Genomic DNA, 26,858 nt, shown 5'->3' on the forward strand with positions numbered 1-26,858 from the left:
CAATGCTATTTTTAAATTGTAACGCAAGAAAAATACTCCAACGATCGATTTTTTAATTAAAACAAGATGTTCGAGTCGTTCATATTTTTCTGCGTTAAAAATGTCCCCTTTGCTTTTCTTGGATCGTAAACTACCCCGTTTAGAAGTCTCGTCCTGTAAGTGGTTTATTTTCACCGTAAACAAATACGTACTTGCAACGTCCTTATTTCCGTTGCAACTTCAAGACCAATATTTATATTTTGTCGAGGGTAAAATCTCGAAATGCTTTCTTTTTTTTTAAAATAATTTCTACCGTTCCGGTTATCACATCGAGCGAGTATACTTTTCGGGATGCCGTTAGTTATGGTCATTTATTGGCACCACTTGCATTTAAACGAACGTGAGGACAGACCTTATAAAGCGGTCGTATTTGCGGTCATGGGTAATATCGAGACCGTTTACAAAGTGCTATTTGCAATTGTTCCATTTGCACTGGTAGGAAGCTTGGTGCCATTTACAGTTAAGCAAACTAAGTGGCGGACACTCCGCGCGGAGATGATATTTGCTACGTTCCATTTACGGTGCTGGGGAAGATCAATGGGACCACGGAACCGTGTACCTTTGTTTCATACTATTTATTTAATTTGAACCCAACGGAGATGGCGGAAACTATTTTCCCGATACACTTGAAAATTTGTACGTAACAACCTCTTTCTATAAAAAGTACAATAGAGATTTCCCCAAAATAACGTCACAGATATTTTTAAAACGCTACGTAAATCATCCGTCGAGATTGTTTGGAATTTTTAGTCGCAAGAAAAACATCGTGAAACGTTCGAAAAATCGTTAACCGATTACACAATAACATACTCTGCACGATTATCCTATTGTGGGTCACCAAGGTGTCTTTCTATTCACGGTTGCGTAAAATGGTACACAATGCCAAAATAATTTCCACAAGGATCGTAATTTATCTCCGACCATTACTCTCTCTCCCTGTTTTGCGTCAACTTCGAGCCGTGCTACACGCTTGTCTATTTAATTAAAGTTCTGTCGTGGTTCACCAACGACACGTACGACACGGAACACGTTGAACGGGTAGCGGATTACAACGATCCAGTCGTTTGTTCGTCCTCGTTCAAAAAATTACAACATCACTGTATAAGGATAAAAGCGAGGGAATTTCGAATCGATACGTTTGAAAAATCTCTAATACACCTATAGGCACGCGTTTCCCGCCCCGAGTGTCCCTCGTTCGCGTTCAAGCATCGTTACGTAATTCTTACCAGTGGATATATCTTTTTCCTATCTTATCGAACTACTAAAACTTGGAAAAGCACTAAGATAGAAGCCACGCGCGCTTTCGCGCTTTGCAAGAGATATTTAACAGACTTTTACCGGTTATATTTAAAAGTTTGCGTATATGTCTCTGTTCGAAGACAGGACACCAACCCTCCTCGAGGAAATCTTCTTCGATAGATCCAAGTCCTGTACAATGTCCGTGTTCGCGCGTCTTTATCGGTTTTTACCTGTTGAGCCGTGTGTTGATTACCATTGGCACCAATTCCGCCCACAACTGCAAACAGAACCTCTCTCTCTCTCTCTCTCTCTCTCGTGGCTGTCACCGCTTGGAATGACGCACGAACTCGTGCTCGCGAACAATTCGTGCTCAGCGTTACCGTTAAATAGTCTTCGAACTGAAGAAGGTATTCAGGAATAATTCGTACCTGTTGAATAGTCTTCGAACAGAAGAAGGTGTTCGCGAACAATTTGTACTGAGTCTTTTAAATAGTCCTCGAACAGAAGATGATCACGAACAATTCGTTCCAAGTCCTTTAAATAGTCTTACAATAGAAAAAAATGTTCATGAATAATTTCTGCCGAGTTCGTTAGATAGTCTTCGAACAAAAGGTGTTCACAAACAATTCTCGCTGAGACCGTTAGTCTTCGTACGGAAGCTGTTCACGAACAATTCGTACCAAGTCTTTTACATAGTCTTCGAACAGAAGGTGTTCGCGAACAATTCGTACCGAGCCCGTTAAATAGTCATCGAATTTAGTAAGAAGGAGAAGAAAGAAGAAGTGGACCGAACGTGAAACGAAAGTTCTCCCGACCCCCGTGAACGCGGGGGTTGGCCATTGGTATACCACTAATTCCGTGATCAAACTGGATGCAGCTGACGCAAAAGCGTCCATCTGTCGCAGAGTTCGAACAGATTCTATTAAGCTTGGTTAGCGGTCGCCAGATAGTCAGCAGAGACAGGACGCGCTCACGTGAGCCGGCCACGTCTATTTGCTCTTCCTATTTTCGTAGCCGTTTGGTATATAAAGAGCCCGTCCTCGGGACATTGCCGAAAGATTTGGCAGCGATCCGCGGTTTTCTGCGCCGCGGCACTCGGCGCCGTAGATAGAGCCGCTAGAGAAGACGACTCGGGAGCATAGTTTACCCGGAGGAACCGCGCCGGCGGTGTACCAACGAGAAAGCGTCGTTCTCGTCGGGTTGTTGGACCGTTCTCGCTCTCCGTTGGACCTGGCCACGAGTGGGGAGTACGAAGATAGACCAGTTATCGCGATCTTCCTTTTCGTATACCCCAGTTCGCTTCCTCCGGGTGGAAAACCGTGAATCGATCACTGGTTACCGGACCTCGTGATGTCCGTGGAACGCGATCGGTCTCGTCATCGACGAAGGAACCACGTCGATCGTTCTCGGTGAACATCCCGAGGGAACGAGACGGCCAGCCAGCTAGGTATCGGTGGTATCGTCGTGTGCGCGTCGTCGGTGTGTTTCTGTCGGTGTTCCTCCCGGTGATCCACGACCCAGACACTCGCGTCGTCGTGTTTTGAATCGGGTCCACGTGCTCGAAGGTGCACCAAGAGCGGTTTACCCGCCCAGTGATCTTATTTAGACGAGTTAACGGCCGTTGCCAGCGAACTGGGACGAATCCGATAGTCCCCGGTGACGCTTGTTCGGTGAATACCAAGTTGGCGCCAATGGAAGATAAATAAAGCACGTGACGTGAGACCGAGATTCGAGCTCGATCGGGCGATCCCTTCGATAGGGAAACGAACAGAGACGCTCGTGTTCACGATCACCGGCTGATGACAGTGGACGTACCGTGAACATGGGGAACACGGACAGCATCCACGAGGTGGAGATGAGCTCTCTCTCGACGATGGAGAACGATCGTCCTCACATCATGGTGAATACGGTGACAGATACAAATGTTAGATCCTTTAAACTGGTTCGATGCTTTTATACGCAAACCCTTTCCCTACGAATTGACGCTACTCGCGCACCGATGTTACAGGTTACGTTCACCGCAACGATACGACCAGCCGAGTAGCAACCAGTTTCTCTTATTTTTGTTTACGTTATCGTTATGCCCGTTATCGGAGCGTTAGCAGCGATAAATTACCTTTGACGTTGGTAATTGTTACTCGATCGTCCAGTGGAAGTGTAATCGATGTACGCGCAATGGATACCTTCTTCTTTTTTTTTTTTTTTTTTTTTTTTTTTACTTTACTTTTATTTGACATTTGAAACCTCGAACAAGGTTTACTTTAGCTCACGAACGAGACGTACACAGTGTTACATGGTAGATACCAATGTAAAGTGTGTTAGTTCTGGACATTAACAGAGATTAACAGACGACTCTCGAGGTTCTAATCTCGCGTCTCTGGAATCAAATTTCTAGAACGGAGGAGATAATACTACTTTGTCGCGACGATTTACTACAATTCGATACGTTGGTATACAGGATTCGACCATCTAACCGAAAACAAGAAAGAAAAGTGTCGTTGGATCGTGAGACAGTTTAGATTACACTTTTGGAGATTACCAGATCTCGATGTCTCTTCTAATCTCGCGTGTATGGGATCAAATTTCTAAAATGGTGAAGAGAATACTACTTTGTTACGATAATTAACTACAATTCGATGCGTTGGTGTAGAGTATTTGACCAAGTGACGGAAAACGAGAGAGAAAAGTGTCGTTTGATCGCGAGACAGTTACGAAAGAGCACCATTGACAGGTCGAACAGGTTGTAAAAGCAGACCGCGACGTATAGGTGTCCGAGTCGGGCACAAGCGCCAGTAAACATATATACGCGTCGATGCGAAACATATATGCATTTATATTGCGAGCACTCGACACACATGACGCTAGATTGCAAGGTTTATGTAGAACGAGACCTGTCTTAAATCGTGCATACGATACTTGCGGTCGTTGGCTCGTCGTAATATCCGAAAATGTCAATGAATCTCTCTCTGTTGCTCGCACGCTACTAACGAATCGAATCGCATCCAAACATCGTGTTTGTTTTCGTCCGTGTCGAGCTGCTCTATATCACCTGTAACAAAATCTCGTATTGGAACCTCCTCGCGTAACATGTATTCGTTTTGACGTTAAATTGTAAACGATACGGTATTTCCTCGTTAATCGATCAAACTTTTACCCCGTTAATCGTACAGGTTCCCAACACTGTTGTTGTTTACTTCTTCGCTCGTCCGTGCTTGTTGTAAACAAACCGTGACGCGATAAAAATAGTTGATTCTTGGAAGAAACACTACCTACCCTCGCTAATCGATCGGTTAGTGTTTTCTTTGAATTCTTCTTACGCGAAGTGTAAGTTAATTGTCGGTACAAACAGTAGGGATTGGTGATACTTGTCAAGAGGGGATAAATATGTTTTGGTAAAGAGTCCAAGAATCTATATATTATACAATGGAAATGATGTCAACGTGTTTGGTAAAAATGTTTCCTCGATGTAACTTATATCGGTAGTTGAATCATTATTGACATTTGGTGGATCTGTAATTACGTCGACGAAAGAACGATTTGTCCATCATATTTATTACTATTTACATTTTTCTTTACCTTCTGCACAAATTACGGGACTTAATTTTACAACATCGACTATAACGTTCCGAGTATGGGTTTTATATGCATCGACCTAAATACGTATCTCTCGAGATAACATTTTGTAAATTGTCCTTTTACAATATTTTTATCCAAGATCTAATCTTTGCTGGCATATTCGATAAAACATTTCCGACTGCAATGTTGCGATTCTCTTCGATGTAGAAAACAATGTCAATGAATATAAAACGTACGAATAGAAGTAATGTATAAATTCTTTATTTCCTACAATTCCATAATGTTAATTAGTCTTTTACGTCGTACGTATTCCTTGACGTGCACATTTAATCGTAACGTTGCGATCGGAAACGTTCTATCGACTCTTACTGACCATTAACAAAGTTTAACAATAGAAACGTTTACGATATAACTTTTTCCGAAACGACTTTGCTTTTTATTTTCCAGAGAACACCAATGCGCCCAATGATAGCAGAATACGACCCAAAGAAGCACGGTGTGAAAACAGAACTCACAGACATGGTTCTCGTCAAGTAAGTGTCAAACTTGGTTTACGAAACCAACGCGAACGAACGGTTCAACGATAGTCGAGCAATTCACTATCTGCTACCACGACCAATCATCACCATTGCTTTCTTGCCAAACTCAAATGCTCCGTGCTCAAGTAAACGTGAGTGACAACCCGAGGATCATATATTGTGCATTGTAATCGTATATCTGTGTATTCTCTCATTCTCTATGCTCAGTTACTATTTATTACATACATACATCCACATACATACACACACGCACGTACACGTATATATACATAATTATATATAATTTTTAGAACTATTCTTCTGTAATCGTTAATATCACAACTAATACATCATGCATACCGCCTGATCGCTGACGTAGAATTCGTAGCGTAGCTGGCACCAGGGATGCTTGACGATTGATCGCTGAATCGTGACGATACTATTGCTGGTTTGTGCAGAAACGTGCTTCCATTTTATTTATTTGTGTGTCATGCACTCACACCGTATTGTTTGAGAACTTTTTCTCACCGATTTCTTTTTCTTTTTTTTTTTCCTTTTTTTTTCTCCTTTTTAACTCATTCACATCAAGGAAGAAGAATTTCATTTCGAGCATTTGTAAACGTAAAACTACTCCTGCGGTACCACTTCACCGTCGATGATAGTTTACAAACATCACTGCCTCTACAATAGTATAGTTTTCGTTTTCGTGCCGTATCATCTCGAAACATTTACCGACGTTCGTGGTGTTTGAAGAAAAAATATTCAAAATTGTACAAACTCGTAACGTTCAATGAGAAAATTAAAGAACACCGAATTGAATTGTCAAAACTTGTGTTTTTACAAGAGTTCTACGTGTTTCCACGTTTTCTAACTTTCCACCATTTTAATTTCGATGAAATACAATTGAAATTCAATTGAAATTTATAATTTCGATGAAATTCTTCAAATTGAATATTTTGATATTTTTTACTCTGTTTAACGAGTCCGATGCACACCTAGAATTTTGAAGCATTTTTTCTAACACCTTTTCTTACTTTAAAAGTAATATTCCGTAGATATTAATAATATTTAAAATAGTATCGTACCTTTCCAAGTATTGTAATTTTATTTTAATGTCACATTGTTTCAAAGACTTATCGGTGAACGATTTCAAACGATTTTGAACGTAGATTAATCGGAAACAAAACGAAACATTATGAAAAAAACTATTGTCAGTGTAGTTTCGTTTGCGTTTGAACGGGTGAAACGAATTTCTTGCTGCAATAATTAAAAAGAAGGAAAAAAATAGTGGTATACGGAGTGTTTTCGTAACGTTGGGAAAAGAAGAAAAAAAAAAAAAAATGGATCATGTTCTTAGAGCGCTGAAACTAATAACACGCAGTAGCCTCGATAAAGAGACGCGCGTTTCTTTTTCGAGGTTACGGTTTTCACGTATTTTCGATAATTGAAAAATTGGAATGCGCAAAGTGTAGTACAAATACGTAGCCGTTTTGCCGTCAGAACTTCTTGTTCCATTATTTCGTGACTCGAACGTATATTAAAGAAGACACTTACCTTACGTTAAATATTAACGTACACGAAAAATTGAATTAAGTTTCCTTCTTAATAACTCGGATTGTTGAGTAATTTTCGGTGAAACTTTATCGAGTTTTGACGGCACAACGAAGATATCGTCTCGTACACGGTCTTGCACATATTATTCTTTTCAAATCGATCCACAACGAGGACCAGAAAATCGATGAATTCTGCATCAGATCGATTACAAAGATTTTACCTGTTCCGTGCAAAGGGGTCGAGTAAGCTAACGTTGAAGAAAGAAATCACTTTCCGTGACGACACCAAGAGCCACATTTAATGTCACGAATAGATTCCTTTTCTAATTGACAGAAGATGGGATAACGATCCAGAGATACGGAATATCGAGCCAGCTATCAATTCTCCGCATGAATAGCCATTAGCGCGGAAAATTCTTTAAATAACTGGGAAATATTAGCCGCATTAATAATCCAGAGGCGTCGTAACAGTATACAGTATGAACTCGTTAGCAGCTTGACGAACGGGCTCGTTAATCGCGCGCGAGTTGTCCCCTCTTTTTCTTGGAATTTGCTCGTACGAACAACTTTCCAGGCCATCTGTGCTCGATGCTCGGAATAAGTGGATCTACGGAGTCGTTGTATCAATATGTGACAATTTTTATTTTTCCAATTTCCATTTTACTTCATCGAGAATGTTTTTAAGCAGCTGGAGAATTTTTACCGATAAAAATGAGTCGAAACTCGACTTTGATCGGACTGTTTTAAAGTAGGTAGACTTACGAAATCGTTTTGTCAATATATGAAAATTGTTATTTTTCAAATCTCGATTTTACTTCATCGAGAATATTATCGATCAGTTGGTAGCCCTCAACCGGCTATTTCGAGCTAGATGGTAATAAAATACGTTTGAATAGGTATATATTTGCATTTTTATCCAAAAGTGAGGTTAGATCTTGGAAAAAGATAGTAGGAAACGGAATATAGGAAAAGATACGTTTACTTCGGAAAGCAACGTTCACGAATCTTCACAGAAAAACGTAGAACTCTGCAACAATTTACCAGTATCGAGAAATTCAGAGTACTGTATAATCGAGACGGAATGAATTGGTCGTTCAAGGTCATCGAGAACCCCTACCACGTCTCTCATTTTCGCGCGCAAACTCATCGACGCGTGTTCTCCGTCTCTCTATAGGACAAACGCGATGGAGGGAAACTGATCTCGACTACAATTCAACGAAACGATCAATTTCAATTTATCTCGAAGTGTTTGTTGTTGTTCGACGAAATTTTTCAACGTCGATCCCAAAATACCCGACGTGTGTACCGATCGTGGATATTCGGTTCGCGAAAGTTGGAAAAAAAGATTCGATTTCGAGGAGCTTCGTAATTCGTACAGATTCGAACGTTCTCTATCGACGCTAGTGTTGCTCGACCCCCTTGATACAAGCGACGAGTTGCATTTGCGCAAACGTTGCACTTGTCTCTGCACCAGTTGAACCTAGAGAGTAGTGGAGCGCTGGAGAAGAGAAACGAAAAATGAGAGGATACAATATACGTAAACCATGCACGCAGGAGCCGATTTTCCGCACAAACGAGTGATTTCCTCGATCGTCGATTTAGTGGCAACACGACGAAATCTTTGGATCCTTTGCGCACATGTTTGGAGTTCCTCCTTGCTGCACCTTCCGAACGCGTAGATCCACCGTACGTTCGATCGATCGATCCCAGCTCGTTCGCGCGCTCTTCGATCGTTCCACGTTTCGTCGCGTTATTTATATATATATATATTTTTTTTTCTTTCTTTTTATCATTCGTTTCGTTGCGCAATTTCCCGTTTTCTTCTTTCAGCAACGATACCGGCGGGTAATTTCGAATTCTTTTTACGCGTCATTAGAGAATAATTCCAAAGTTAATTGGAAACGCGACACTCGATCTCTCGCGACGTCGTGCGTCGCGTTCCACGACGCGAAACGTCCATTGGGTAACGGTGTTCGTTTAATCGTCGCGCGCGTAATTGCTCGATCATTTTCATGCCGGAGATAATTAACCGGCAAGGTCGATCGTTGCTCGCGAAGAAAGCTCTACGAAAGCCCACGTACGATTCGCGATCGTAGTCACTGTTTCTCGTGCGACTCGCGAAAGTTAACCCTTTGAGTGCGGTCGTTCGCGTGCGTGAAACGCCTACGGGGCGTTCACCGTGTACGCGTTCTCGATACGCGAGAAGGGTTTCCCGCACACGGCGTACCGTGCGCGATCAAGGGGTTAAACGAAAATAGAGAAAGAAACAGAAAAGAAGCTCGCGTTCGTAAAATAATTGTTAGGGGAGGAGAAGGAAGGTACAAGGCGCAGGAAGGAGGGAATCCTCGCGGCGGTTTCTTCGTCATTGGCTGAAGATGCTTCGTGATTGAGGCCATGCGGTGTGCAAGCAAACTATGTTCCTCTGAAGGATATAAAGATGACATCTGTCTTTACTATATAATATGTGCATTTATATGATTCCAGACTTGCGTATAAACTGCGGGCATAGATTCGGGCTCTATGAAAGTGCTCTGCGAATAACGTGAAAGTGACAAAAAAACAAAAACAAAAATAATAAAATAAAATAAATAAATCAAATAAAAATAAAAAGTAACCAAAAAAAAAAAATAATTCACGGGTATCATTTAGAAAGAGAACGGCACGGTCTCTGATGGACGATCGCGGGTTCGAAAACAGTTTGGGACGGTTCTTTACTCGACCGACGTATACCGAGACACCGTTCGACGAGCAACGGGCAAAAATATTTAAAAAAAAAACAAAAAAGACCTAGATATCTCGTGTACAAAGTCTCGAGCGACCAAACGAACCGCGACGTAACACCGACCGACGTTTCAGACGATCAGCAAAAAATAGAAAATTGCTACAGGAAAGAGAAAAAACTTTATATATATATATGTATATATATGTATATATATATATCTATTTATATATATATATATATATATTTATTAATATATAAATAGAGAGAAAGAGAGAAACGAATTTCGAACTTTTTTTTGGACTTCGTACGACCTCGTTGCCCGAGTAAACGAAAATACCCAAACGAACAGAAAAATAAAAAAAAAAAAAAAGAAGTATGTCTATCTGTATTGCGAAAACGAAAACCAATTGGCATCGAATCGATAGATCGTTCGACGTGCGTATTAAAAAACGAAAAAAAAAAAACGAAAAGACATTAGAAAAAACCAAAAAAAGCAAACAAAATCAAAAATCAAAAATTTAAAAAAAAAAAAAACAAAACGCTCGGCGAGAAGTGCAAAATGTCAGAAAGCAAAGAAGGCTTGTTAGTCGTCGTACTGCGTCGTGGCGCTGGGCGTCGCGGTGATGCAGTGCGGTGGTTGCAGCTGCCTCTAAGCCCGATCGCGGCGCGTGAACTCTTGTCACGTGTCACGTGACACACACAGACTCTATTCCGGAGCTTTCTCGACAGAAAGCTTCGCACGACTAAGGAGAGAAACTACCGCACCTCAATGGGTACCTATATGCCTACACACCTAACTTTATAACGAATTTTATTACACTCTTTGTCGCGTCTCGTCGCCCGACACCCATACCTCACGTACACACGCTCACGTGCCACCCCGTTACACAGACGCAAATACACGCAAACGCACACGCTCCTCTCGAACGCCGATCGGGACACGAAACGAAACCCTTCGAACGTGTTCGACTGTCCACCCACCACCGATTATACGGTTTGTTCGGTTTCCAAGGTTATCATAGCCAGTACGGCACGCCGTGCGTTACAATCCGTTTTCCTGATGTCGATTTTTTTTGCTTTTGTTAAATCGTCCGGACCAGGAACCGGGGAAAAGGTGCATGGTTCGGTTTCCGTTCTACCGAAATGCGTTCACGTCGACTCGCGTTCTCGAACAGAAGGATTACGAGTTCATCGTAGCGATAAATAATTTGTATTAACCGTAGTTTATTGCTACGAAGATACTATTGCTAGGAAGTTGTAGAAGAGAAGGATTACGAGTTCATCGTAGCGATAAATAATTATATTAACCGTAGTTTATTGCTACGAAGATACTATTGCTAGGAAGATGTAGAACAGAAGGATTACGAGTTCATCGTAGCGGTAAATAATTGTATTAACCGTAGTTTATTGCTACCAAGATACTATTGCTAGGAAGATGTAGAACAGAAGGATTACGAGTTCATCGTAGCGGTAAATAATTGTATTAACCGTAGTTTATTGCTACGAAGATACTATTGCTAGGAAGATGTAGAACAGAAGGATCACTAGTTCATCGCAGCGATAATTATTATTATATAAATATTATCCGTGTAAGTTTCGAAATGTAGAATTTTCTTCAGTTTTTCTTCGTTAAGTCATCACCGACTACGTTCCTCATACCTCCATTATTAATCTTAAGACAGGAGATCTTTCCATCTTGTGGTTCGACACTGCTATAGTTAATTCAAGCATAAGAATTTGTCTTCTTCTCGTATTTAACATTCGAAAACGATTGTCTCCAATGTTTTCCAAAAACATTCAATTGCCTCAGGATCGATTTTTGAAACACACAGCTACGTTAGTATTTCTATAGATGTAGATGGCTGACAACGTTGTGCATGAGTTCGAATAAAAAATAATGCTTACCGTGCTACGTTCGACTCGAAGAAGAATTTCGCGTGAAAACCGCGAGACAGATGCAATGAAATTTATACTAGTGTTTTTTTTTTTTTTTTTCTTTTCTCGAACGAGTCGTCACTCGAGACTTTCGTTCGAAGGTTCCAATATTTATAAAAAAATATCTCTTCGAACGAAACCATCGAGTTTCTCGACAAAGTTCCAGTCTCGTGACCGAGAGACGCAGCGAACCGATCAGATTGTTTAGCAGTTACACGGTTCTGTTTACACAAAGTCCAAGTTGAATGTAGTACGGTTGTGTTCTTGCTGTATCTAACTGTAAATAGCATCAACGGAAATGCTCGGCGCAAATTGCACCGTTTTAGTTTCGTACATCCTCTTATTGTACCTTTCACCATTAAACGTATTAATTCCCTGCTTGCGATTGTTGTTAAAAATAAGAGAAATCGAATCTCGCGCGTTAAGTAAGATCAGAGTCGGTTTAGAACAATGTACACGTAACGTGGTATACAGAGGTACGAAGCGAGTAAAATTAATCGACCTTCGAATACCTTTCGATACGTTTTTGAAGATTTTTGCAAGAATGAAATTCTTGTCGAGAATCTTCTCGTGTATTCGAATAATATTTGTCAACGGTATGGTACTGTTACTCCAATAATAATACTTCGCTTAGAGGCAATAAAAATGTCAAAAGGTGACGCTGGAAACTCTACCGATGATGCAACTGAAATTTTTTGGCACGGTTTTGCCAACACTTCCTGAAATTCGAAATATTACAGCTTCGAATCTATTGTTGCTAGATATCACGTTTTCGCGTATTGCAGTGTCTTGTAGATTAAATTAATTACACAGCATACTAAATATTGTTCGATTGAAAAAGAAAATATACAGAAAGTATTATTTAATAGTCCCATTATCTGTTTTGAGAACGAATTGTTTCGTTCGAAATAAACGATTTAATTTTTCCATGTTGCAACAGTTAAAATAACGCAAAAACTCAAACGTATAGTTTTTCGTCGGTTCTTTTTTCTACTCTAGTCTTTTGTCAAATTTGTTTCGATCTCTGGACATCGATCTTGTAATTTCTTCTACTTTTCCACTCTGGAAAACATATATATTTTTACAGTCGTTTCGTGCACACCTAACCAACTCTCAATATTTGTATTACGTAATGTTCAACATCCTTCGTTACTTGTCCAATATTAATTAGAATATGGTATTAATTATCGATAGATAATCTTCGTCGATCAGCTATCGTTTATAAAACCAGACTTTGAACGATCGTAAAAATTTAGATTACACTGCCTAAATGCTCCATTTCTTGGAAACCAATCTTTTCCAATCTCGCCGAGTTTTATCCAAGGGATTAGAATTTTATTTTAATTTACGATTATTAAGTATTACGCGATATAAACAATAATTTCAAATAGTAGATGGAAAATTTGGTTATTTCGAAGGGGAAGACTTTTTCTCGTTTATTTCTGTAAACGTTTTCCAAAACATTCATTCGCTCTCGATAAAATATTTCAAAAAATTTCAAAGAAAACACGTATTCTCCCTTGTCTCTCTGTATCAGTGACACAATCATTAATCTCCAATGGAGGCTCCAAAATCTACTTACTTCGAAGGCAAAGATTGTTTTCTTTCTTCGTTTCTCAGAACATTCTTTAAATTTTTACTCGATGAAATATTCTTCAAAAATTTCAAAGAGAACGTATTCTTTCGCGTCTCCCGTTTCTTGCGCCAATAATAAACTTGAGAAACTTTGGCGTGTACACGAACGGGCGTTAATTTTATCGCGATCGATCGAAACAGCAGCTCGCACTTTTCTCGCGTAGGTTTCGAAATCGTCGAGACAATCGGCCCGCAAAGAGTTAAAATTATTACGACTCGTGGAGAATTTTGCCAGAATTTGTTGCCGGAAATTCTAATTCTGCTCGTGTCTAAACAGACCCTTGCCAAAGCCGAATGCGTGTCGTCGCGCGAAACACGTTGCGCCATGCACTTTTTCCACGAACGAGAGTGTATAGGGGGAAACCGACAAACAGGAAACGAAAATCGTCGCGCGACTACGATCGTCGAATCAGAAACAACGCACAAGAAACGCTGGGAAAGCGAAAGACTGATCGATCCTTTGCGATTCTTTGATCGATTTCCTCGATGTTCCCAAAGACACGTGCCTACGGACGGGGAAGGTTGGGCGGCAGGGAGGAAATCGAAGGAACGTTTGCCTGTGAATTTAAACAATAATAAATTAACAATCGATCCAGTGACGAAGTTTTGCACCGGCCGATCCAAGTATCTCGGTATGAACAGTTTTCCAACGATGTCGTTGAATCGGGAGACTCGATTAGAAATATTGCACTCGGCGGTCCATGGAACGCGCGAATCGAGCGATGTTGTACCGACGAAACCAGAAAGTGATCTTGACAAATTAATTTTCGATGGAATTCGTTATTTCACGAGCAACGATTCGTGTACTTTTGTGAAAAAAAAAAATACATTTACATTCTCTCCAATCGATCCTCGCTTTACCACCGGGTCTTCCCAGACCCATGTAGAACTCGTTCAATTTGTACCTTAAAAATTAAGAAAGGTACTAGTACATTAAAATAGACAAGTGACAAAGTAAAAGAATTTTTCTTCGAGATGTTTCTCTGTCAAATCGAGTTACGATTTTTTGGGTACACGAACCATTGGTATTGCGAGGATTGGGATGAAAAATAGTACTTGTAAATTCGGGAGATAGATCACGAGGAAAAGTAGTTTGAAAATTTCTCGAACAGTGTGACTTTAACGAGTAACGATCTCGAGAGTATTTAGTTTGGAAACGGTGATAAAAGGGTCGGTGGATTTTGATCGGAAATTGGAGAATGGAGTAAAAAATAATTCGAATTTGAACGAATAATGGTCTTTTTGGTTTCGAGTACGATACATCGCTCGCCGGTGTCCTCGAAGCGAGCGAATCACGCTCGCGGCAGCGTTCGTACGCATGGCGTGAAGAAAGATGCTCGAGGTCGCGTTGCTAAATCCATTTCATTCGCGAGATCTCGCATCGGAGTCAAGTGTCATCGAGCGGTTCACTCACTGCCAGCTCCATTTCCTCTACTCTAGAATTAATGCTTGTTACCGAGTGTCCAGCTTTCGCCTGATCGAAACGCGTGGTTCGTGCTGCGAGTCATGTCCTTATCGTGCATCGAGCTCGTTCAGTGCAGCGTTTGATTCATAAGCACGCGTTCAGCGGTGTAGTCGGACTATTTCTCCGGGTTCTTTTTTTCTTTTCTCCTTTTTTTCAATCTTTATCGACTACGTGCAACTCTTATCGCCGTATTAAACAACAATTCCGACGCGTATCAACGACCGATCGCGTTACCGCGAATTCCGAGTGAATTCGAACTTATTATCGATCGTTTCACGCGCAATTTTACGCGTAAATTTATACGCGATTCGAGCAAAATACGTTGATAAATTGTGGTCGAGTTCCAACGATTGCTACGCGTTTATATCTTATATCTCTTTTTATTAATTTTATAACGCGTACCCGGATATACCGTTGTGATTTTGCGCAATGACGAAGTTCGATAATACCGATAATAAATATCTTTGGTTTTGCGAATGAATTTGCACAGAGTGGTTCGGAAATTATTAAGAAAATTCGATTCGAGCTTTTCAACGAAGCTTATCGAACGAGGAATTTTTCAAAGCGTTCCTCAATGCCTTTTAGTCACCCTGTATCTCAACTCGAACGATGTTACATAATTTTGGCTCAAATGTTGATATATTATGTAGATATTGATGCGAAATTTCAACACATCGTGTTACACGTTTTCTGTTATTTCCGGATTAGTTATGTATCAAAGATATAAATTACTCTCGTTGAAAGAGCAACCTCTCCGACATTGCTACGAATAAATTACTACAAAATAACTACCGTAGATATTTCAAATTCTCGAGCTCGAATCGAATCGATCCACGCTACTTGGCGTACGATCGAAAGAAAAATCTTTTCAGGTCCAACTCTAAAACCAATCGCAAATTAATTTCTAAAAGCAAGATAAAAGCTACGCATTGCTTCATTTTTATCGAAAAAGTCCATTTATCGGACCGATAACGATTTACAACCGATTTATTTATTATCGTTGATTATCCGTCCAAGAATAAATCTCCCGATAATTTCGCGAAATGGAAAATAAATCAAAAAACGTGTCGTCGGCGTAAGAGAACCATTTTGCAACGTATTTAATTCTCGTCGTTCCACGCGTGGGTCCTTTCAGACCCCACGAGACTTGCACATCGCTCAACTGTACCGTTGGTACAATATTTTTCAGAAACTAAGAAAGATGCGACAAAATAATAGAATTTTCGTTGTAAGTATTTGCACGAGGTCGGATTACGGGTCGGTTTGGACCCACGCGCGGTCTCTCCCGTGTTGCCTCGAACCGATATCGCGAGTGTTTGCGAATAAAATGTACACAGGGTGCGTATAAACGCTACACGTGCTTCGTACGGTGATTCTCCGTGTTCGTATCGACGAAGTATAGGCGAAAGTATCGATGAAACGTCCGACTAGGCCGCTTCGCAAGCTTTTAACGTCCCCTCGCTCCAGACCGACGACAGAGCTACGACACTTCGATCCTCTCTGTTCCCCGCTTCCTCGCGTGGCGTGCATGCGTTGCGAGAAAGAAAGCTACAGCTCCTTCGAATCCCCCACCGTCACTCACTTCTTTCCCTCGTGAACGCCACGCAGTCCGAGGTGTACTTACGAATACATTATCGGCGTCGTGCGTCGGCCACACGAAACACGACGCGTCGTGTACCGTGCCGTACGGAGTCAGAGATCCCCACGCAAAACACTATATACTCACGTGATCACTATACCGCGCGTTCTCAGAATTACGATATATATAATACATGTATATGTATACACACACATATATATGTATATGTATATACAAAAATATATGTATATATATATTATTTTATATAGAGTATTATTCCCTTCTAACGGAACAACGCCCCAACGGGACATCGTGTTAACGGCATCGGTTTTGCAGATACAAGTGCGAGAAAAATGACGTACCGATTACCGTCACGAACGGCTCGACGTTGCCGCTCGTGGAACGACCAAACGACGAGGAAGCGGCACTCTACAATCCGTTCGAGCACAGGAAGCTCGCTCATCCAACCTCGGACCTCGACACCCTCATACATCTGTTGAAGGGAAGCTTGGGGACTGGGATTCTGGCGATGCCGATGGCCTTCCGTAACGCTGGTTTGCTCTTCGGTCTCTTCGCCACCTTCTTCATCGGGGCTGTATGCACCTATTGCGTGCACATACTGGTCAAGTGCGCCCATGACCTCTGCAGGCGGATGCAAACGCCGAGCTTAGGCTTCGCGGACGTAGCCGAGGCGGCCTTTCTAGTTGGTCCCGAGCCGGTGCAGAAGTACGCTCGGCTCGCAAAGTAAGTTCTTTTCGACGAATTTTTAATTACGAGTGTCGAGGTTGGTATTGTTAGCCAGAAGATGAAAAAGGCGAGTCGCTGAGGCTGGGATTCAGTTGGTCCCGAGTCGATGCGGAAGCTCGACTCGCAAAGTAAGTTCCTTTCGGCAAGTTTTGTCTCAGAAGTGTCGAGGTTAGTATTGTTAGCCAAAAGATGAAAAAGGCGAGTCGCTGAGGCTGTGTTTCAGTTGGTCCCGAGTCGATGGAGAAACAAAGTAAGTTCTTTTCATGTTAAAAGGATCGAGTTTAGTAGTACGAGTCGAAAGATGAGAAATACAATTTCTGTAGTTGGTTCTGAACCGATGCAGAAGTACACTCAGCTCGTAAAGTAAGTCCTCTTCGACCCTCTTTGCTTTAACGTGATCAAGTCCAGAACCCATAGTCCGCATTACGTGGCAAAACACGAGAATCATTATGTCTAGCCATTGCAAATTAAACAAGTAGTATCGAAATAGTATCAAAAATTTTGAAGAAATCGACTGGGAGTAAACTAAAATTTCTTACCGAAAATAAGAGGGAATTAATTGCATAACAATTACCACACATCTTTTATATAATTCTCTTCGTCTTTCTCACATTCGAAAATGGTTTGCTTCGTACGTGTACCGAGTATATATTGCACCGGTAACAGATATTGCGTATAACAGATATTAATACAACTGGATGGTCGCTTACGAGAGAAAGTACAAATACATCGACGGTTAATTTTACGGTTAATTTTTAATGGAAAATTTGTCAGAATGAATTTACTTTTATCACTGTAATTTCGTAAAATCCACTTTCCAGATATTAAACTACATTTATATTCGTTACGCGATACTACCTCCTTAAACGATCGAATTTATCCTCGATACGTGTCGAACATAACAACAAGGCTCCAAAATAATAAAAGATTCCTTTACCAAATTAATCGGTCAAATTTTTATCAATGTTAACAAATTTTTATCAATGTTAGACATATTTACCTCGCAACAACGATACATATACCTTTCATCCGAATTCACCAAGCGGCCAAATACTTATGAACGGTAGTGTACACTGCTCCAAACACCTGCCAACTTGTTAGTACCGGTTGTTATTGTATCACACTTTACCCGTTTAATCACCCAATTGGATCAGTGTCACGTTGTCAGACCGATGCAAGACACGCCGATTCGACCCGGGGCAGGGTATAAACGAGATTTACGTCCATGTTCTTCCGAATTCGCGACTCACGCAGGTCCGAAAGATACTGATCGACCTTTTCTTGTTACCTTTTCAGGGCGACTATCAACTCGTTCCTCGTGATCGACTTGATAGGTTGTTGCTGCGTGTACATAGTCTTCATCTCCAGCAACGTGAAAGAGGTGGTCGACTATTACTCGGAGTCCGACAGGGATGTCCGACTTTACATGGCGGTGTTGTTGCCGCTGTTGATTATTTTCTCCCTGGTGAGAAACCTGAAGTACCTGGCGCCGTTCTCCATGATCGCGAACGTTCTGATCGCCACTGGGATGGGGATCACTTTCTACTACATCTTCAGCGATTTGCCCAGTATCAGCAACCTGCCGAACTTTTCGAGCTGGTCTCAGTTACCTCTGTTCTTCGGTACCGCCATCTTCGCCCTGGAGGGCATCGGTGTTGTAAGTACACGTCGTAATCCTGATTACCTCGACGTTGACACGTTACGATTAATTACCAGTTGGCCGGCACCATCTTTGTACTGTGCACGACTCGCAAGAAGTCACTTGGAACAGCACTCTCGCGAGAACGTGTTGGCGATATCTTTGTAAATGTAAATTTGTGCGTAAGAAAACTTTATCGGATGTACAATGAGTATTTCAAATTATTACGAACACTTTGAAATTTTTACTTACTTGATGTTCAATTCAAATTACTACTTGTTTAAAGTAGAATTCAAAATGCAATTAATTGGTAGCAACGTCTTGCCATTACTTTAAAGCTTTTGCAATAAAAAAGATATATATACATATTGTGTATTTAGAAAAATATATAAAATATATTTTTTTTATTGTGAAAGCTTCAATAGAACGATACATTTTTTTAAAAACTTGAGAAGATTGTACACGTTTAGATTATCGCAATCTTCTCTTCATTGGATATTCTGTGAGACAGACTATACGTAACTGCGTATCTCGTTATGCCCCTTTTTTCCCCTTCTTATGGTTTTGGAAGTCTTTTCGCTCCCATGGTTACCTTTACAATCGTACCATCTATCTTTGCAATGGTACGACCCATTTTTGCAATAATACGAGAGAAGATGAACCTGCAACCGATTCTTCTTAAGCTACTTCTTGCGAGCTGTGCATAATACACTGCATTGCCGGAAAGTTTACGAGCAGAAGGAACGCGGATACAATTGGTCGCAGTGGATTAACCACACCCGTAGACACACATTGACCGAAATAGTTTCATCCACCACTAATCGCGTTACACGTCAAAGAGAGACTTTACGCTCGAAAGGCGGTTCTCGGTCGCCATAGTAGTCAGCGCGACATCATGGAAAATTACAACACCTAAAACTATACGAAAAACAGAAATGAAAGATTTACCTTCAAAGTTCTACGTAATTGTATTCTAAAAAATAACGTCGACCGATTAGTTCCTCGCCGAAGAATCTTCGAGAGTAAAAAATTAAAGTTTCTCAACGGTTGCTCGAACTGTTAACATCTCATGATAATAAAATGGATCGAATCGATCGATTTTATTCAGTTTCGGCTCGTTCTTTTTTCTTTTTCTTTTTTTTTATCATTTTACACGTTTGACGACCGCACCTCGAAGAGTTAATCCGTTTTCGCGTTCCGCAAATCGGTCGCTTCGTTCGTATTCCGCTCGGCGACGACGATCGGTCGCAGACGTAGCGGTTAGGATCGCGTTTAGTATTTCGATCGCGCGATATAGCGTTACGAGAGAACGGCAGCTAGACGCCGGATCGAAAATTCCAACGCGCGAGTCCGGTGAAATCTTCGTCGTTTGGCGCTCCGGTGGCCTTGAGATGCGATTTCTTTTCTTTTTTTTTTCGTTTTTTTTTTTCTTTTCAATCTTCCACGATTCCGCGTTCGGTTTTTACGAGACGTCGGGCAATTTTGTTCCATTAACGCGGCGTTTGCAAAAATAAGAATCACGAGTCCTCGAGAGGGGACCGTTTTACGATCAAAGGAGACCGGGAATGGAAACTTATTACGTAGAGAAACGTTGATAACTTAGACATTTGTTTCTATCGATACATCGATTATCAGAGTTTAACGATCCTAGAAGTACATTTCTCTCGTAATGTTTTAAACTTTTCAAATTCGAACCTTCTCCCGTGACGATATTACCGTGTTATAATCAAGCGAATAGAATTATATCAAAAAATACAATTTCGATCGTTCGTTCTACGACATTTAAAATAAGTTAAAAAGCCAAACGTACACGTACGTATGCCCTAGAGTCTTTTGAGTGGTTAAATGTACCACTTATGCAAATAAGTCTTTTCGCATTTTTTCTTTTATATCGCATAGATTAATTAATGCAACGCACACTTAGTTGATTCAATTTATTCACTGGTGAATGTATCGGTAATAATCGTTTACACTCGACGAGTAAGAAATTCAGTTAATCGATACGGGTAAAAGCAACTTAATTGCAAAGTTCGAACGAACCTAAGAAAAATTATCTATAATGTATTCAAAGGCTAGATTAATTTAGAAACGCGTTTCTGTTCGCTAAACCGATCGATCTGTTCGTTACCAAGACTCTATTCAATTCGGGATAGTTCTTTCTCTCGAAGATGGTATCGATTGCGCATTCGACGTTGCACGTTATCATAATTAATCGGTACACGGAGACAAATGATGTAATTACTCTTTTTATGAATTAGCTATCGAGTTCCCGCTATCTCTAAATCGATAAAACGACCAACGGCGACAACGACACTAGATATCGCCTGATCGTGATAACAGTCTTGAAAAATTAAACGACAACCCTGGCATTTATTACGTAAGAGTCTGCGGTGAAATAAAACGAACTCAGTCCTCTCCTCAGATTTACGGGATTCGCTGGATTTTTTAGATTTACGATCAATGCCATCGACGGTAACAATGACGATGCGTAAAAGTCGAAGCTTCCGATTTAAATATCACGTGGTATATTTTTATCAAGCGATACGACTCGTGTAAATTATTACTTGCACTTGTCAAACTCAAGGTACTCGATGTACAGGGTACTCCTTCGCGAGCGCTCAATATTGACGCGTAGTCTCAACTATTTTACAAATAGTTTTAAAATTATTCAAAAATATTCAATTCTGCGTCGTTCCTCGACTCGTCGATTCAGTCGTGATTACGGTTGAAATTCGAGCTACCGTACGCATCCGTTTCAAACGATTGCAACGTATTTGCCATTCGTTAACCAACACATCCTTACCATCGATACTCGTCGATCGCTTCTCAATTACCACGTTCGATACCCGTTTTATTGGAACACGCGCGAATAATCTTCTCCGATAAATCATCTCGAAAGAGAAAATAGCAATGGAAAGCTCAACGAGTCGATCGGAATCTCTTATCGCGGAATTACTTTCTTTTTATTCTACATTTAGAATTCAAAAAATTATTCGGCTCGTAATTCAAGTGTTTCTAAAAAAAATTGGAAACATACCTTATCAACGCCACAGCGTTATTTACTCAACCGTGATTCAACTCGTAATTCAATACTGTTTCGAAAAAAACTAAAAAGTTACCTCGTCAATACCACAGCTATTTACTCAACCGTGATTCAACTCTCAATTAGACACTATTTCTAGAAAAGCTAAAAAGTTACCTCGTCGATACCACAGCTATTTACTCAACCGTGATTCAACTCTCAATTAGACACTATTTCTAGAAAAGCTAAAAAGTTACCTCGCCGATACCACAGCTATTTACTCAACCGTGATTCAATTCTCAATTAGACACTATTTCTAGTAAAGCTAAAAGTTACCTCGTCGATACCACAGCTATTTACTCGTTTACTCAACCGTGATTCGATTCTCAATTGGCCACTCCATTTCGAAAAAAGTTAAAAAGTTACCTGGTCAACACCGGAGCTATTTACTAAACCGTGATTGAACTCTCGATTCGACACTCTGCTTGCAGGTGATGCCCCTGGAGAACAACATGAAGACACCGACCCATTTCATCGGTTGCCCGGGTGTCCTGAACACCGGTATGTTCTTCGTGGTACTGTTGTACAGCACGGTCGGTTTCTTCGGTTATTGGCGATACGGGGAGCACACGAAGGCCTCGATCACGCTGAACCCGGAGCAAAACGAGATACTGGCCCAAGCGGCGAAGCTGATGATCGCGGTGGCGATTTTCCTCACGTACGGTTTGCAGTTCTACGTGCCGATGGAGATCATCTGGAAGAACGCGAAACAGTACTTCGGTTCGCGGAAGCTGCTCGCCGAGTACGCGATCCGTATCACGCTGGTGGTGTTCACGGTCGCTGTTGCGATCGCTATACCGAATCTGGGCCCGTTCATCTCGCTGGTAGGGGCCGTTTGTCTGTCCACATTGGGACTGATGTTCCCGTCCGTGATCGAGCTGGTGACCGTCTGGGACCAGGAGAACGGGCTGGGTGCCTGTTACTGGAAACTCTGGAAGAACATCGCGATCATCTCGTTCGGTGTGCTCGGTTTCCTTACCGGCACCTACGTGAGCATCCAGGAGATCCTCGAGGAGAAGAAATGAAGCGCCGGGTTCGAAGGAGCTGCGGTGCGACGGAATAATCGCTCAGCGCGTACCACAGATGCCGGCGTGTTCGACACCTTCCGCGCTCCCCGCGAGCGGGCTCGTCGCTCGACAAACGATGACGACGACGACGACGACGACGACGACCGGGACGGTGATGTGTATACCGCCGCCGCCGCTGGAGCATCCAGGACGAGTTACGCGGCCACGCGAGCTCCGAACTTCTAGCTTCGTCTCGCTGCTTCTCTTTCCACATCGGTAGTACGACGACCGTACCGACGACCAACACGTCACGTAGATGGGCCCTTACTTCCTCTCCCCCTTACGATCGCCTTGAGTTTTTTTTTTTCTTCTTTTTCTTTTTTTTTTCTCTTCTTTTTCTTTTTTTTTTCTCTTCTCCTTCGTTCGTTAGTTTTTCTTTTCCCCTTCTTCTTTAAATCGTAGACAGAGTAGTCGCGCGCGAAAAGGAGTTCGCGTACACGAACAACTTTAGGGTAAAGCTCCGATTCGATTAGCGTCGTCGATCCACGCGACTAAGAAAAAGAAACAAGGTGTGGAACGAATACCTTGAATTTCCACCAGCGTGGATCACTCCGCTTCTTGACTCTTGTTTCTTTTTCTACGCGTTGCTCGAATTTCTCCACCGATCGAGACCCATGTACGCGTACGTAGATGCGTATACGAAGATTGTTAATCGACAAAGTTATTCGTCCGAAGACCACCTCTCTCTACGCGTACGCGAACTCCTTTCGCAGAGAGTATCGCGACGACGCGCACCACGAGTCGTCGCTTACGCTTTCCCCCTTATCAGCAACCTCGTATAACCGAAATAAATATGTATCGCGTAGTTAGAACACGGGCTTAACGTACGCGTTAGAGATGCACGATCGATCTTCGCCGATCTACGTTAGAGTCGTCGCGCCGTACAACGCCGTACGCCTAAACGCGCGCTGAGAATCATTAATGTCGCGCGATCCGCACCGCTTCGGTTCAGCTCCGATCGGTCGAGGTAAACAAACGATGAGAACGAGTCAAAAACGTACCCTGCGGATCGATAACCCTTTCGCTGCGACGATCCTCTCCGATGGAAGTCTCCTCCCCGCTCGAAAAAGTTAAGATTAGTAGGAAAAAGAACTCTTGTAAGAGATATTTGTGAGTGAATTTATTTCACTCGAATATCCAGAAGTAAAATTGTCAAGTTTGGAATTGATGTACGGGGGATTCTAGAGACCGACTACAATTGTTGTGTACGAGCGACTGTAGTTGCCAGTTGTGCACGAGTGACGTCTTGTGGAGAGCGACTGTAGTTGTCAGTTGTATATGACGTCTTGTGGAGGGCGACTGTAGTCGTTGGTCGTGTACGAATAGTGTCTTGCGAAAAGCGACTACAGTCGTCCACCATATGTATACGAATAACATTTTACAAAGACTGACTATAATCGTGTATCCTTTAACGAATGACATCTCGTGGAGAACGATTGTAGACGTTGGTCGTGCGTAACTAGTCTCTTACCGAGATCAATTATAGTCGCTCGTCGTGTATAAATAGTGTTCCACGGAGAGAGATTCTACTTACGAATAACATCTTGTGGAGAACAATCGTAGTAGTGTGTCGTAGCCAAAGGGTCAAACTCGACGATAGAAGAACTCTGAACGCGCGTAAAGCAAAACACCATAGATCGAACACCGATACGCGACACCTCGCGTTTAAATACCAGCCACGCGATCGCGGCATTAATGAGTTTCAATGCGCGTTGTCATACGTTCGAGCGATTAACCGAGCAAAGTAAATGGCACAACGTGGCTCGGAGTACCCGGATCCACGGGATCAGTGCGAAAACGTTTCAGAGACGAGTATTAAGGACGTGGATAGAGGCGCGCTCTTTTCCTTCCCAACGCCCCCACCCGACCCTTTTTATTATTATTTATTCGCGTTGCGTCGACCAGTGCGCACGAACGACGAAGCTTTTTCTTTTCCATCGACTTCTAACACACTCTCGTACACAACTGCGGGACGGTTTTTCTTTTTTTAGTAGCTTACGTACGCGCCGTACGGGTATATATATGTAAAAATTATACACTTAAGCGTCGTTTTTAATCTACGAGCAGAGGGGACCGTTCGCGTTCTTTTATTATTATTATTATTATTATTATTATTATTAATATTATTATTATTATTACTCCTTTTTTTTTTCTTCTGTTTTTCTTCGTTCGTTATTTATTTGGCTTTAACGCGCGTTCGTTCGTTCGTTGAAAGTTTGCCGCGACGAGAGAACGATTCGTAAGATAAGAGGTTTCGTCGGCCGATCGTCGGATCGATCAGGCGTGTACGTTGATCGTCGAAGAGAGGAGATTCGATCCGAGTGGACGGTAGCGATCTATAATCGAAGGATCGATCTCGATACGAGTCACGGTCTTTCGAATATCTTTCAAACGAGAGCAAAAACGAACCGTCGACGACACTCGAGGGATATGTTTTCCCAATCTCGGTGTAAAAATCGACCTAACGACCGCCACGTTCATTGTTTTATACCACTATTTTGGTTACCCATGACGCCATTTTTAACCCATTCGGCCTCTTGGTTATTCGTGGACGAACTGCGTCACCGACTCGGTGATTTTTTTACATTTTACCTCGATGTTCCGCAAGATGAGAGTAACGTTACGCTTACGTAATATTTTTCGTACTCTTGGTACGTATAAATAGAAACTATCGTCAAAAATTATTCGACATCGACAACCACGAGTCCGATCGTAACGCGTTTTTGGTCCAGCTCGTGCGCTACGGGTCAGACTCGTTTTTTGGGCCGAGTGGGTCGAAGGTGTGTGAAAATTCGCGCGAACATTGCGTGGAAGTAATCCCCAATGAAGTATTCCCCGGAAAAGTTCTCCGATCGAAACGAAAGTACAAATTGCGAAAAAAATGTTAAGGCTCTATTTTGCGACAGTGTGGCGGTCGACGCGTCGAAAGACGGTTCGGTTTTGTCACGGGATATCGAGGAAGTTCGATTCTGTCGCGAGATTTTGAAAAAAATTCGATTATTTCGCGAGATGTGGAAGGAGTTCGATTATTTCGCGAGATATGGAAAAAATTCTACCGAGAAGTATTGGGAAATTCGATTCTGTCGCGAGATACTGGAAAATTTCGATTCTACCGCGAAGTATTGGGAAATTCGATTGTATCGCGAGATACTGGAAAAATTCGATTCGATCGCGAAGTATTGGAAAATTCAATTCTGTCGCGAGATACTGGAAAAATTCGATTCTATCGCGAAGTATTGGAAAATTCGATTGTATCGCGAGATACTGGAAAAATTCGATTCGATCGCGAAGTATTGGAAAATTCGATTCTGTCGTGAGATACTGGAAAAATTCGATTCTATCGCGAGATACTGGAAAAATATTCGATTATTTCGCGAGATATGGAAAAATTCTACCGAGAAGTATTGGGAAATTCGATTCTGTCGCGAGATACTGGAAAAATTCGATCCTGTCGCGAGATACTGAAAAAATTCGGTTCTATTTATTTATTTATTTGGAAAACGATAAATATTCGGTCTCCATCGACGCGATCGATCGACGTAACTCCGATGGAAACTGCCGATCTGTTCCTAGTGCCTTGTTGCACAAAACGAAAAGCGTACAAAAAACGATTACTAATTAAGAGTGAGAGGCAGAATGGCACGTAGGTGCGACAATATCGTGATCCACGCTTGCTAGTCTGTAAGGAGTTTACCGAGGGACACACCGACGCTTCGTTAAGCGTCAACGCGCGAGATTAGGACGCTAATTGAATCTTTAACCCGACACCGAGAAGGTCGAGTCCGGCGAGCCGAAACAAGGATTTTACGTACAGAGAGAGAGAGAGAGAGAGAGAGAGAGAGAGAGAGAGAGAGAGAGAGAGAGAGAACCAGCGCGGCGGGTTGCGGAGGCGACAATGTAGGAGGGTGTCAAGGCCAACGTGCTCGGCGAAACAAAAATTTCTTATTTTTCTATCACCGAATCAATCCTTTGAACGGACATTTTTCGCGAGGAAATTACAGAAACAACTTGCTCATCGACGATAAAGACACAGGGGACGAATGGAATTGACTCATTATCGCT

General features: G+C 41.8%; 1 protein-coding gene across 3 annotated transcripts in view; it reads left to right on the forward strand.

Annotated features, from left to right (window-relative positions):
- The window catches only part of LOC143154304 (proton-coupled amino acid transporter-like protein pathetic), a 61,761-nt gene extending 35,587 nt beyond the window's left edge, over positions 1-26,174 (forward strand). Inside the window, exons 1-5 of one of the 3 annotated variants that reach the window (XM_076326285.1) lie at positions 2,437-3,202; positions 5,302-5,387; positions 16,598-17,005; positions 18,305-18,665; positions 22,161-26,174. In XM_076326285.1, coding sequence (XP_076182400.1) covers positions 3,101-3,202; positions 5,302-5,387; positions 16,598-17,005; positions 18,305-18,665; positions 22,161-22,754 — 1,551 coding nt within the window. In that variant the 5' untranslated portion in view covers positions 2,437-3,100 and the 3' untranslated portion in view covers positions 22,755-26,174. Of the gene's footprint in view, positions 1-2,436; positions 3,203-5,301; positions 5,388-16,597; positions 17,006-18,304; positions 18,666-22,160 lie in introns of those variants that run through there. The other 2 variants (XM_076326286.1, XM_076326287.1) reach the window with 2 other exon arrangements.
- Positions 26,175-26,858: the final 684 nt, after the last annotated feature.

This window comes from Ptiloglossa arizonensis, chromosome 14 (genome assembly GCF_051014685.1).
Source record: "Ptiloglossa arizonensis isolate GNS036 chromosome 14, iyPtiAriz1_principal, whole genome shotgun sequence".
In the NCBI taxonomy this organism is placed as follows: domain Eukaryota; kingdom Metazoa; phylum Arthropoda; class Insecta; order Hymenoptera; family Colletidae; genus Ptiloglossa; species Ptiloglossa arizonensis.